The sequence below is a fragment of the Rhinoraja longicauda genome, chromosome 29 (genome assembly GCF_053455715.1).
Source record: "Rhinoraja longicauda isolate Sanriku21f chromosome 29, sRhiLon1.1, whole genome shotgun sequence".
Lineage (NCBI taxonomy): Eukaryota > Metazoa > Chordata > Chondrichthyes > Rajiformes > Arhynchobatidae > Rhinoraja > Rhinoraja longicauda.
The window spans coordinates 26,236,348-26,249,267 of NC_135981.1; the positions used below are offsets into that span (position 1 = coordinate 26,236,348).

The 12,920-nt window shown below is 50.7% G+C and overlaps 2 protein-coding genes across 3 annotated transcripts in view; one reads left to right on the forward strand and one right to left on the reverse strand.

Moving 5' to 3' along the window:
• Nucleotides 1–12,920, forward strand: part of LOC144607820 (gap junction gamma-1 protein-like) — an 83,787-nt gene that overhangs the window by 56,063 nt on the left and 14,804 nt on the right. The window lies entirely within an intron of this gene.
• LOC144607739 (uncharacterized) lies at nucleotides 1,216–1,578 on the reverse strand. The gene has a single exon (XM_078424777.1). It carries the CDS (start codon nucleotides 1,576–1,578, stop codon nucleotides 1,216–1,218), a length of 363 nt encoding a protein of 120 aa, XP_078280903.1.

The following is a 12,920-nucleotide window of genomic DNA, read 5'->3' on the forward strand; positions in this document are numbered from 1 at the left end:
ACAATTGGTGCAGAAGTAGACCATTCGGCCCTTCGAGCCAGCACCACCATTCAATGTGATCATGGCCGATCATCCACAATCAGTACCCCGTTCCTGCCTTCTCCCCATATCCCTTGATTCCGCTAGTCCTAAGAGCTCCGTCTAACTCTCTTTCGGATGCATCCAGTGAATCGGCCTCCACCGCCTTCTGAGGCAGAGAATTCCACAAATTCCACCAACCCGTGTGGTGAAGCCGTGTCCCCAACAGGCAAGCCATCGTGGACCACAGCTCAGGCGTGAACTGGGCACCCCGGTCTGAGGCAATGCCCAGAGGCACCCCGAAACTGGCAATCCAGTGGGCCACGAGGGTGCGAGCACACGACAGGGCAGATGTGTCCACGAGAGGAATGGCCTCCGGCCACCGCGTGAAACGGTCCACCACCGTCAGAAGATGCGAGGCAGCCTGGGATGGAGGCAGCGGCCCCACGATATCCACTTGAACACGGTCAAAGCGCTGGCGAGGCACTGCGAACTCCTGCACTGGCACCCGGACCGTCGATGTTTGGCACGGAATGCACGCCCGTGCCCAACGACCGACTTGCTTCCACAACCCAGGCCACATGAAACGTGCGGCCACCATCGCGACCGTCGCACGGATAGACGGGTGGGCCAACCCATGAATGGCGTCGAAAATCCACCAACGCCAGGCAGCCGGGACAATGGGCCACGGCTGACCCGTGCAAACATCGCACAGGACAGTAAAGCCGGAGGGACCCAGGAACCGCAGTTGGGTGGGCTGGTATCTCCTCGTCCACCAGCTAGGCCGCAGCCAAGGCGGAATAATCTGTGCCCGGGGCCTCGTCACGGACGGCCTCAATAGCTGGGCGGGACACGGCGTCAGCAACCAGGTCACATTTGCCTGCAATGTGGCGGATGTCGGTCGTGAATTCGGAGATTGCCGTGAGCTGGCGCTGCTGCCGAGGGGACCAGGGATCCGAAACCTTAGCGAATGCAAAGGTGAGGGGCTTATGGTCAGTGAAGGCAGTAAAGGCCCGGCCCTCCAGGACACAGCGGAAGTGTCGTACTGCCAAGTGCAAGGTGAGGAGCTCCTGGTGAACGCGCTGTACTTCCGTTCCGCCGGGTTAAGCCGGCGACTGATAAAGGCGAGAGGCCGCCAGTGACCGTCGAGCGACTGCTCCAGCACGCCGCTGACCGCGGAGTCCGAGGCATCCACCATTAGGGCTGTGGGGCATTGACCCGCGGATGCACCGGCATCGTCACCCGAGCTAACGCTTCCTTCGTCTCGTCAAAAGCAGCCACCGCGTCGGCGTTCCACTGCACGTCCCGCCGATTACTAGTTAGCAACTGAAAGAGCGGCCGCATTATCTTTGCCACCGCTGGCACAAATCGGTGATGAAACGTGACCATCCCTACAAACTCCTGAAGCCCCCGCATTGTGGAAGGCCACGGAAACTGGAGAATGGCCTCGACCCTGTCCGGGAGCGGAACAGCATCGTGTTGGGTCACGCGGTGGCCCAGAAAGTCGATGGCACGGAGGCTGAACTGGCATTTGTCGGGGTTGATGAAGGGACCATGCATTAAAACTGTGGCCCCCTGGTTCTGGACTCCCCCAACATCAGGAACATGTTTCCTGCATCCAGCGTGTCCAATCCCTTAATAATTTTATATGTTTCTATAAGATCCCCTCTCATCCTTCTAAATTCCAGTGAATACAAGCCCAGTCGCTCCAGTCTATCATCATATGACGGTCCCGCCATCCCGGGAATTAACCTCGTCAACCTACGCTGTACTCCCTCAATAGCAAGAATGTCCTTCCTCAAATTAGGAGACCAAACCTGCCCACAATACTCCAGGTGTTGTCTCACCAGGGCCCTGTACAACTGCAGAATGACCTCTTTGCTCCTACACTCAACTCCTTTCTTTATGAAGGCCAACATGCCATTAGCTTTCACTGCCTGCTGTAGCTGCATGCTTACTTTCAGTGACTAATGTACAAGAACACCCAGGTCTCGTTGTACCTCCCCTTTTCCTAACCTGACACCATTCAGATAATATTTTGCCTTCCTGTTCTTGCCACCAAAGTGGATAACTTCACATTTATCCACATTATACTGCATCTGCCGTGCATCTGCCCACTCACACAACCTGTCCAAGTCACCCTGCATCCTCATAGCATCCTCTTCACAGTTCACACTGCCACCCAGCTTTGTGTCATCTGCAAATTTGCGAAACTTACTTTTAATTCCTTCATCTAAATCATTAATGTGTAGTGTAAATAGCTGCGGTCCCAGCACCGAGCCTTGCGGCACCCCACTAGTCACTGCCTGCCATTCTGAAAGGGACCCGTTAATCCCTACTCTTTGTTTCCTGTCTGCCAACCAATTTTCTATCCATGTCAATACCCCTCCCCAATACCATGTACTCTAATTTTGCCCACTAATCTGTGTGGGATCTTATCAAAGGCTTTCTGAAAGCCCAGGTACACTATATCCACTGGCTCTCCCTTGTTCAATTTACTTGTTACATCCTCAAAAAATTCCAGAAGATTAGTCAAGCATGATTTCCCCTTTGTAAATCCACGCTGACTTGGACCGATCCTGTTACTGCTATCCAAATGCTCCGCTATTACATGTTTAATAATCAACTCCAGCATCTTCCCCACCACTGAAATGACCCTGCATCTTCTGGATTATTCCCAGAAACACCTGCCATTGCTGTTCCACCATCATCCCTGCTGAGGTCCCTTTCCAGTCAACTTTGGCCAGCTCCCCCCTCATGCCTCCATAGTCCCTCTTGTTCAACTGCAATACTAACACTTCCGATTTTACCTTTTCTCTCTCAAACTGCAGATTAAAATGTATCATATTATGGTCACTACCTCCTAATGGTTCCTTTACCTTGAGTTCCCTTATCAAATCTGGTTCATTACACAAGACTAAATCCAGAATTGCCTTCTCCCTGGTAGGCTCCAGTACAAGCTGCTCTAAGAATCCATCTCAGAGACACTCTACAAACTCCCTTTCTTGGGATTCAGTACCAACATGATTTCCCCAGTCTACCTGCATGTTAAAATCCCCCATAACCACCGTAGCATTACTTTGTTACATGCTAATTTTAACTCCTGATGTGACTTGCACCCTATCTCCAGGCTACTGTTTGGGGGCCTGTAGATAACTCCCGTTGGGGTCTTTTTACCCTTACAATTTCTCAGTTCTATCCACAATGACTCTACATCTTCTGATTCAATGTCACCCCTCGCAAGGGACTGAATTTAATTCCTTACCTTTAATTCCAAGCTACCTCACCCCCTCTGCCCACCAGTCTGCCTTTTCGATAGGACGTATATCCCTGAATATTCAGTTCCCAGCTCTGATCCTCTTGCAGCCATGTCTCTGTAATTCCCACAACATCATACTTGCCAATATCTAACCTGTAAAATTCCAGCCTCAAGCTCAGACCTTCAAACATTTGATTTTACAAATTCACAATTTTGATGTCTAAAATTCAGAATTTTACATCAAAATTCATAATATGCACATAATGCAACTTTTCAGCAAAAAAAAGGTATGCACGCCAAATGCGCGTACGTGTTGTGTTACATTCATGTGTGAGAAATGACTATTATTTCCAACAGTCTGTAGTTCTTGGACTACATGTACAATGTCAGGCCTATCATGAGTATATTCTACTATTATAAAAAGGTTATTGAACAGAAATACTTTTTACAACAAAGAAAAAATTGTTTTGTTTTGTTTTTTTCTATTTTGCTTTTTCCTCACACATCCCAATTCTCTTGGTATTGAATAAAAGAACAATGGTCATAAAATGTATGACAAGAGATGAAGAGTTTCATTTAAAACTGCACATACCTAATTTAATTGAAGACATACTTGCTCCAGTGGTCTTCAACAGCAAATCACAACGGTCCATGTCAGCCCCAACCCTACTCCCCCCACCCCCCCTCTCCCTGCCCCTCCCCCCACCCCCCTTCTCCCCCCACCCCTCCCCTACTCCTTCCCCCCTCCATTTCCCCCCAAATCCACCCCTCCTCCCCATTCCCCTCCCACCCCCACTTTCCCCCTCCCTGCCTCCATCCCCCCGACCCCCACTCCCTCCTCCCATTCCACTGCCCCCCTCCCCTGCACCCTAATCCCTCCCCCCCATCCCCTCTCAATATCAACGGGCTTCATGCTCCTCAGCGAGGCTAGGCCAGCGGCGAGGCGGGGCGAGCGGTGAGGCGAGGCCAGGGGCGAGGATGGTCCAGCGGCAAGGCGAGGCCAAGCCAGAGGTGTGGCGAGTGGCGAGGCATGTGTTTTGCGGAAAAGTGTGAGGCAAAATCAGAATGGCGGAAATGAAATAAGAAAGTGGAAACTTTCCGCCAGATTCGGAAGGGTTGGGAGGTCTGCAAGCTCATCCACTTTATTTCTTATACTTTGCGCATTCATATATAACTCTTTTAATTCGGTATTCACCTCCCCTCTCACACCAGTTCCTATTTCACCTGACCTTACTCTCTTATCCCTTCTTGAACTTTCCGTCCCATTAATTCGGGTGCCTTTTGTAACTTTTCCTGTATTCTCTTCCCCTTTAACTCCATCCTTATATTCCCAATTTGTCAACCCCTCCCCCCCGCTATTTAGTTTAAACCCACCCGTGTAGCGCTAGCAAACCTGCCTGCCCGAATGTTGGTCTCCCTCCAGTTAAGGTGTAACATGTCCCTTTTGTACAGGTCACCCCTAACCCAGAAGAGATCCCAGTGGTCTATAAATCTAAATCCCTGCTCCCTGCACCAGCCCCTCAGCCACACATTCAGATCCCCTATCCCCTATTTCCTGCCCTCACCAGCGCAAGGTACTGGAAGCAATCCAGAGATAACCACCTACAAGTCCTGCTTTTCAGCCTTCTTCCTGAATCTCGAAACTCACGTTGCAGAACCTCCTTCCTCTTCTTCCCGACATCGTTCGTGCCCACATGCACAGCCACTTCCAGTTGCTCACCTTTCCTCTCGAGGATGTTCTGAAGTCGGTCCGAGAACTTTTGGATCCTGGCACCAGCGAGGCAACACACCATCCTTGAGTCTCGCCTGCCACCATAGAATCTCCTGTCCGCACCTCGGACAATGGAGTCACCCACCACTATGGCTCTGCCCGATGTCGGTCTCGCTGGTTGAGTCTCATCGCGAAGATTGGAGCCACCGACCTCTCCACCGCTTGGACTAGAAGCGTCGTCTGGCCCGACAGCTCCCAAGAGGGCCTACCTGTTTGCGAGAGAAACTTCCACCAAGGTCTCCTGCACCTGCTTCATCCCCTCGCGTTCCGTCCCGACCCGTCCCGACCCGTCCCACCTCCTGCACTCTTGGGGTGACGAACTGACTGCAGGTCCTGTCCAGGAAGCGTGCGTCATCCCGGATGGACTGCAAGTCATCCAGCTGCTGCTACAGTTCCCTAACTCGGTCATTGAGGAGCTGCACCTGGACACAGTTCCCACAGGTGTAGTGGTCAGTGACACAGCAGTGCCAATGGCTTCCCACATCCTGCAGCATACGCACTGCACCAGTATCCCTGCTATTACGCTTAAATATTTAAACACACAACAGAATAAGTGTCGCCTCCTCGCCTCAGCCTCCTCACCGAAGTGTCTTCAGCCAAAGACTCACCCTTTACTCACCAAGGCACTTCACCTCAAGTTTGTTTTTGCATTTAAGGGTGCCGGGAATGCATTGCCAGAGGTGGTGGTGAAGGCAGGTACGATAGTGGTGGTTAAGAGGTTTTTGACAGACACATGGATATGCAGGGAGTGGAGGGATATGGATTATGTGCAGGCCGATAAGAGTTGGTTGGTCTTGGCACAGACATTGTGGGCCGAATGGCCTGTTCCTATGATGCAATGTTCTATGACGCACTGCACTCCAGCTTTAACTCGGAAGATTGCAGATTCATGTGCTCTGGAGACTCGAGGACGGATTAGCAGGGGAGCTATTCCCAATGCCTCATTTTTATTCTTGGACTGAGATAATTTTAGATTACCTGGTCATTATCCCATTGGGAGCAAGTTGGCTGGAGGGCCTCCTATATCACAGCAGTGACTACACTTCAAAACGTATTTCACTGGCTGCACAGATCTTGGGATTTTCTATAAAAATACGCTAGGATATATTTGTGGTAAAAAGGTGATTCATAAAAGAGAGACACTTATAAACCAACGCCGTGCCAAAGGAGAAGGTATAACCATGATAAAAGATTGATCTAAAAGGTGAGTTCTAAGAAGGGGCATAATGGAGCAGAAGGGAATGCAGACTAGCTTGTAGATGCTAAATGTTGGATAGGGTGGCAAAAGATCAGTTATGGGGCAAATCAGGCTCACACTATGAACTGCCTTGGTGATATTGGGCGGTCTGCCCACAGCCTTGGGTATCACGGTGGCGCAGTGGTATAGTAGTTACTGCTAGTGTATGGGGATCGTTGGTCGGCACGGACCCGGTGGGCTGAATGACCTGTTTCCACGCTGTATCTCTAAATGAACCTTAACACTACGAACTTTGGGCTTTGTTTTGTTTAGCACTATATTGGTTTTTTGATTCATTGAACCTTTCTTGTCTGTTTATTGTATTATTTATTGAGTACTGTGTTTACAAACCTGATTTTTCCTGTAAGTAAGAATTTAATTGTTCCATTTCGGTACAAATATTGTCATTATGCCATTAAAGTACCCTTGGCTCTCTTGAAATGATGAAGCAAGAATGAAGCAAAGCAAGAGTGGTTACATTAAAAGCTTATGTCAAAAGATGAACATATTTCAAGTTTGTAGGATTGAATGAGTATGAAGATGAAGCTAAAGGAAGTTTAAAATATAAGTATGGGAATTTTAAATTGACAATGTCTGCACACCAGGACCAATGGTAGATGGGTGAGAGATCTTGTATCTAGGCTTGGATTTTGATTTAAGTATTTGAATGATTGAAATCTTGAGATGATGTTGCTGGAAATGAAGAACGGGAAGGAACAAAACATAGTTCCGTGAAGGGCTCCAGCGATCCCAATAAGGTGGGAGGTGATGCCATCGCTAGGAATTCCTCAGTTAAAGTTGCATTATGCAGTGGAACGATTCAAGAGCAAAAAAAACCAAACTGCTGGAGGAACCTGGTGCATCAGGCAGCAGCTGTGGAGGAAAATGGTCAGGCAACATTTTGGGTTGGAACCCTTCTTCAAGATGGAGTAGAAGGAGATGGCTGGTAAAAATTCTTTGCAACAGAAGGCCGTGGAGGCAAAGTGAGTGGATATATTTAAGGCAGAAATAGATAGATTCTTGATTAGTACGGGTGTCAGAGGTTATGGGGAGAAGGCAGGAGAAAGGGGAGAAGGCAGGAGAAAGGGGTTAGGAGGGAGAGATAGATCAGCCATGATTGAATGGTGGAGTAGAATTGATGGGCTGAATGGGGATGGCGGGACTTTCATATGAAGAAAGACTGGATAGACTAGGCTTGTACTCATTGGAATTTAGAAGACTGAGGGGGGATCTTGTAGAAACATATAAAATTCTTAAGGGGTTGGAGAGGCTAGATGCGGGAAGATTGTTCCCGATGTTGGGGGAGTCCAGAACCAGAGGTCACAGCTTAAGGATAAGGGGGAAGTCTTTTAGGACCGAGATGAGAAAACATTTCTTCACACAGAGAGTGGTGAGTCTGTGGAATTCTCTGCCACAGAAGGTAGTTGAGGCCAGTTCATCGGCTATATTTAAGAGGGAGTTAGATGTGGCCCTTGTGGCTAAAGGGATCAGGGGGTATGGAGAGAAGGCAGGTACAGGCTACTGAGCTGGATGATCAGCCATGATCATATTGAATGGCGGTGCAGGCTCGAAGGGCCGAATGGCCTACTCCTGCACCTATTTTCTATGTTTCTTTGGCCTAATTTAACTCCTATCACTTATGACCTTATGAAAGTGGTGGGGCAAGAGGTGCCTAGTAATTGGTGGGTCCAGGCAAGGAGAGGGTGGTTGGCGGCTGAGTAAGTCGTGAGGAGAGAAGGGCGGAGACAGTCACAAAGGCTGGAGATGATGTGGGGAAGATAAAAGGACGGCAGTTGATGGAATCTGGTAAGGAAGGCGAGGAGTGAAATGTGGACACAGAGGGAGGTAGATGACAACTGCAGGGGTATGGGGGGGGGGGCTTGGAACCCGCTGTGGGTGGGTGGTGAGCAGAGAGAGGTAGTGCAGGGAGGGGAAAGCAACTGGGTGATGGTGGGGAAAACCATGTGTGCATAGGAGGCCCTGGGTAGTTGAGAAGGAGAGAGAAGGTGAGGGAGTCTACCTGAAATCGAAGAAGTCAATGTTTATGTCTTTATGTTGTCGGCTTCCCAAGCAGAATATGAGGTGCTGTTCTACCATTTTGCATGTGTCCTCACTCTGGCAATGAAGGAGGGCAAGGACACAAGTGGGATTGAGAAGGCGAATTGAATTGGCTTGCGACTGGAAACTTCAGCTGGCCCTGGTGAACAGAGAGCAAATGCTTGATGAAGCCGCTGCCAGGTCTACGCCTAGACTTGCAGGTGTGAGGAGAGAAGATTAAAGATATCTACGTAGATCTCACTGGCAAAGACCAGCTATCAAACGTGGTAGACCTAGACTTGCTGAGAAAATTGGGATCTGCCAAAGGAATGCGGTAGCATTAAAAATAAAGTAACTCAACGGGTCAGGCAGCATCTCCAGAGAACATAGATAAATGACATTTCAGGTCGGGATGCTGTTTTAGACTGATCGAAGTAGGGGGGAGGAAACTGGAAGTAAGGTGGGTGTGGGAGAAAGCCAGGCAAGTGATGGGTGGATACAGGTGAGGGGAGTTGTTTAGCAGACGGGTGGACAAATGCCAGAGATGAAAAGAAGACAAAAGGCTGTGAGATGAGGAGAGAAGAGGAATGAATTGTGAGGCCAGTAGTAATGACTGAAGGCATTGATCCAGTGGAGGATAAAGTGAAGGTGAAGTCCATTGCAGATCTGGGTGTGTGAGGCTCAGAGCTGCGGGAGTGATGAGGCGAGGGCCAGAAGGTTCGGGCGCATGGCAGAGAGTGGACAAGGCAGTGCACGGAGCGAGAGCTGTTGTGGCAAGCGGTGGATGGAGTGCAGGTACCAGAGATCCTGCTTGGGCCCAGACTGGGAGGCCTGGAAATGGAGCTGGAAGCCACGTGGCAAAAGATGGCAGTGCAGGCAAGTGCTGAGGAGCAAAGCCCAGCTTGCACATGTGGTCAAGTACTTACACTGAGGAATTCTCCATCCCGTTCTTGTGATGGAACCACCCAGACCATATCACTTGTAGACACAAAATGCTGGAGTAACTCAGCGGGACAGGCAGCATCTCTGGAGAGAAGGAATGCCATATCACTGTTCAGCTGAGTGAGGAATTCCTCAAGTCAGTTTGATCTTGAATCAAACGTCCACCCTGGACACAAAGGAAACATTATTCAATTGAATTGAATAAATTTTATTAGTTAAGTATAAACACATACAAGGAATTTGCCTTGGTGCTTTGCTCGCAAGTAACAACACGACATACAGTAAACAATTCAGAATAAAACATAAAACAGTAAAAAAATTAAGAATAAAACATTATAGTTTAAACATGTGAAGAATGAAATAAAATACCAGAGCAAAAGGAGGCTGCACTTTTGGTTATTGAGTAGAGCTACTGCTCGTGAAAAAAAAAGCTGTTTTTATGTCTGGCTGTGGTGGTTTTGACATTCCGGAGTCGCCTTCCAGAGGGAAGTGCTTCAAAGAGTTTGTGGCCAGGGTGAGAGGGGTCAGAGATGATCTTGCCCGCTCGCTTCCTGGCCCTTGCAGTGTACAGTTTGTCAATGGGGGAAAGATGCAGCCAACAACCTTCTTGGCCGATCGAACGATGCGCTGCAGCCTCCGGATGTCATGCTTGGTGGCTGAGCCAAACCAGACCACGATGGAGAAGGTGAGGACAGACTCTATGATGGCAGTATAAAACTGGACCATCATTGCCTGTGGCCTTATTGTTTTATTGCCTCTTAATGGATCTGTTGGTGAGAGTTGTTGGGGACATGCCTCTGTTGGTGAGAGTTGTTGGGGATGTGCCTTAGCCTTCTAAGGAAGTACTTGTGCGTGTGCTTTCTTAGTCCTTGTTTCGACCAAGACAAGTTGCTGGTGATATTTACTCCTAGGAACTTAAAGCCTTCGGCCATCTCTGCTAAGGCACTCTCAATGCAAACTGGGGTAGGTGTACCGCTTCTCAATGCAACCTGGGGCAAGTGTACCGCCTCGCTTCCTGACATCGATGACAATCACCTGTCTTGCTGGACCCAACCCGGTAGGTCTGGCATTCCCACCGCAGATGCTGCCTGACCCATTGAGGTCCTCCAGCATCTTGCGTTTTGCTCCGCCTTTAGTTTTTTTAGTTTAGGGATACAGCACGGAAACAGGCCCTTTGGCCCGAGTCTGCACCAACCAACAATTCCCATTCACTAGCACTATCATGCACACTGGGGACAATTTACAATTTTTTTAACGTCTTTGGAGTGTGGAAAGAAACTGGAGCACCTGGAGAAAACCCATGCAGTCACAGGGAGAGCGTACGAACTCCGTACGGACAGCACCCATTATCGGGATCGAACTTGGGTCTCTGATGCCGTGAGGCAGCAACTCTACTGCTGCGCCAGCCTTATTTTTCGGTGCATGTAGTAATTCACCAGCAGTGTGTAATTGGCAAAGGCTCTTAGTGCAATACTCTGCCTGTAAGTGTGAACGATGGGGTGAAAAGCCAAATAAACTACAAACCTGTACATCTTGAGGGAAACCAGTGGACTCAGAGAAAACCCACGTGGTTCACAGGAAGAACGTGCAAACTCCCTACAGTCAGGATGGAACCTGTAAGGCAGCTGCCCTAACACTGCGCTGCCTCAAAGTGGCCTGCTTATTTTCACTGGAAGGATGGGAGGGGATCCTATAGAAACATAAAATTCTTAAAGGATTGGACAGGCTGAATGCAGGAAAAATGTTCCCCATGTTGAGGGAGTCCAGAACCAGGGGTCACAGTTTAAGAATAAGGGGTGGGCCATTTAGGACGAGATGAGGAAAAACGTTTTTACCCAGAGAGTTGTGAATCTGTGGAATTCTCTGCCACAGAAGGCAGTGGAGGCCAATACACTGGATGTATTCAAGAGAATTAGATTTAGCTCTAAAAGCTAAAGGAAGCAAAGGATATGGGGAAATAGCAGGAACGGGGCACTGACTTTAAATGATCAGTAATGATCTTCTTGAATGGCCTACTCCTGCACCCATGTCATATCATATCATCATATCAGATATATACAGCCGGAAACAGGCCTTTTCGGCCCACCAAGTCCGTGCCGCCCAGTGATCCCCGCACATTAACACTATCCTACACCCACTAGGGACAATTTTTACATTTTTACCCAGCCAATTAACCTACATACCTGTACGTCTTTGGAGTGTGGGAGGAAACCGAAGATCTCGGAGAAAACCCACGCAGGTCACGGGGAGAACGTACAAACTCCGTACAGTGCAGCACCCGTAGTCAGGATCGAACCTGAGTCTCCGGCGCTGCATTCGCTGTAAAGCAGCAACTCTACCGCTGCGCTACCGTGCCGCCCATGTTTCTATGTTTTGGGGTGCATTGTGAATTTCACCAGCAGTGACAGTGTAATTGACAAAGGCTCCTCGTGCGATACTCCCCCTGACTGTCAGTGTGAATGATGGGGGTGGAAAGTGTCAGCGAGAGTACAATGCGGCTTTGTTAGCATCCCTCCGGCCGCTGCCCACTGGCTGTAGAGCAGAGCAGAGCTGCTGCTGCTGCAGCCCCCGGCGCTGGGCAAGTGGAGCGGAGCAGAGCAGGACAGAGTGGGACAGTGGAGCAGAGCAGAGTGGGGCAGAGCAGAGTGGGGCAGTGGGGCAGAGCGGGGCAGTGGGGCAGTGGGTGAGTGGGACAGTGGGTGAGTGGGACAGTGGGTGAGTGGGGCAGTGGGACAGTGGGACAGTGGGTGAGTGGGGCAGTGGGACAGTGGGTGAGTGGGACAGTGGGTGAGTGGGACAGTGGGGCAGTGGGACAGTGGGTGAGTGGGGCAGTGGGACAGTGGGTGAGTGGGACAGTGGGACAGTGGGGCAGTGGGGCAGTGGGACAGTGGGGCAGTGGGGCAGTGGGACAGTGGGGCAGTGGGGCAGTGGGACAGTGGGGCAGTGGGGCAGTGGGGCAGTGGGACAGTGGGTGAGTGGGGCAGTGGAACAGTGGGGCAGTGGGGCAGTGGGACAGTGGGTGAGTGGGGCAGTGGGACAGTGGGGCAGTGGAACAGTGGGGCAGTGGGACAGTGGGACAGTGGGGCAGTGGGGCAGTGGGACAGTGGGACAGTGGGGCAGTGGGACAGTGGGGCAGTGGGGCAGTGGGACAGTGGGACAGTGGGTGAGTGGGACAGTGGGGCAGTGGGACAGTGGGGCAGTGGGACAGTGGGTGAGTGGGGCAGTGGGACAGTGGGGCAGTGGGACAGTGGGACAGTGGGTGAGTGGGACAGTGGGGCAGTGGGTGAGTGGGACAGTGGGGCAGTGGGTGAGTGGGACAGTGGGACAGTGGGGCAGTGGGGCAGTGGGACAGTGGGACAGTGGGGCAGTGGGGCAGTGGGACAGTGGGGCAGTGGGGCAGTGGGACAGTGGGACAGTGGGTGAGTGGGACAGTGGGACAGTGGGACAGTGGGTGAGTGGGACAGTGGGTGAGTGGGACAGTGGGACAGTGGGACAGTGGGACAGTGGGACAGTGGGTGAGTGGGACAGTGGGACAGTGGGGCAGTGGGGCAGTGGGACAGTGGGGCAGTGGGACAGTGGGACAGTGGGGCAGTGGGACAGTGGGGCAGTGGGACAGTGGGGCAGTGGGACAGTGGGACAGTGGGGCAGTGGGACGC

Bases quoted from the DNA above. Each gene is read 5' to 3' on its own strand.
- LOC144607739 (XM_078424777.1), bottom strand. From the start codon at position 1,578: ATGCATGGTCCCTTCATCAACCCCGACAAATGCCAGTTCAGCCTCCGT.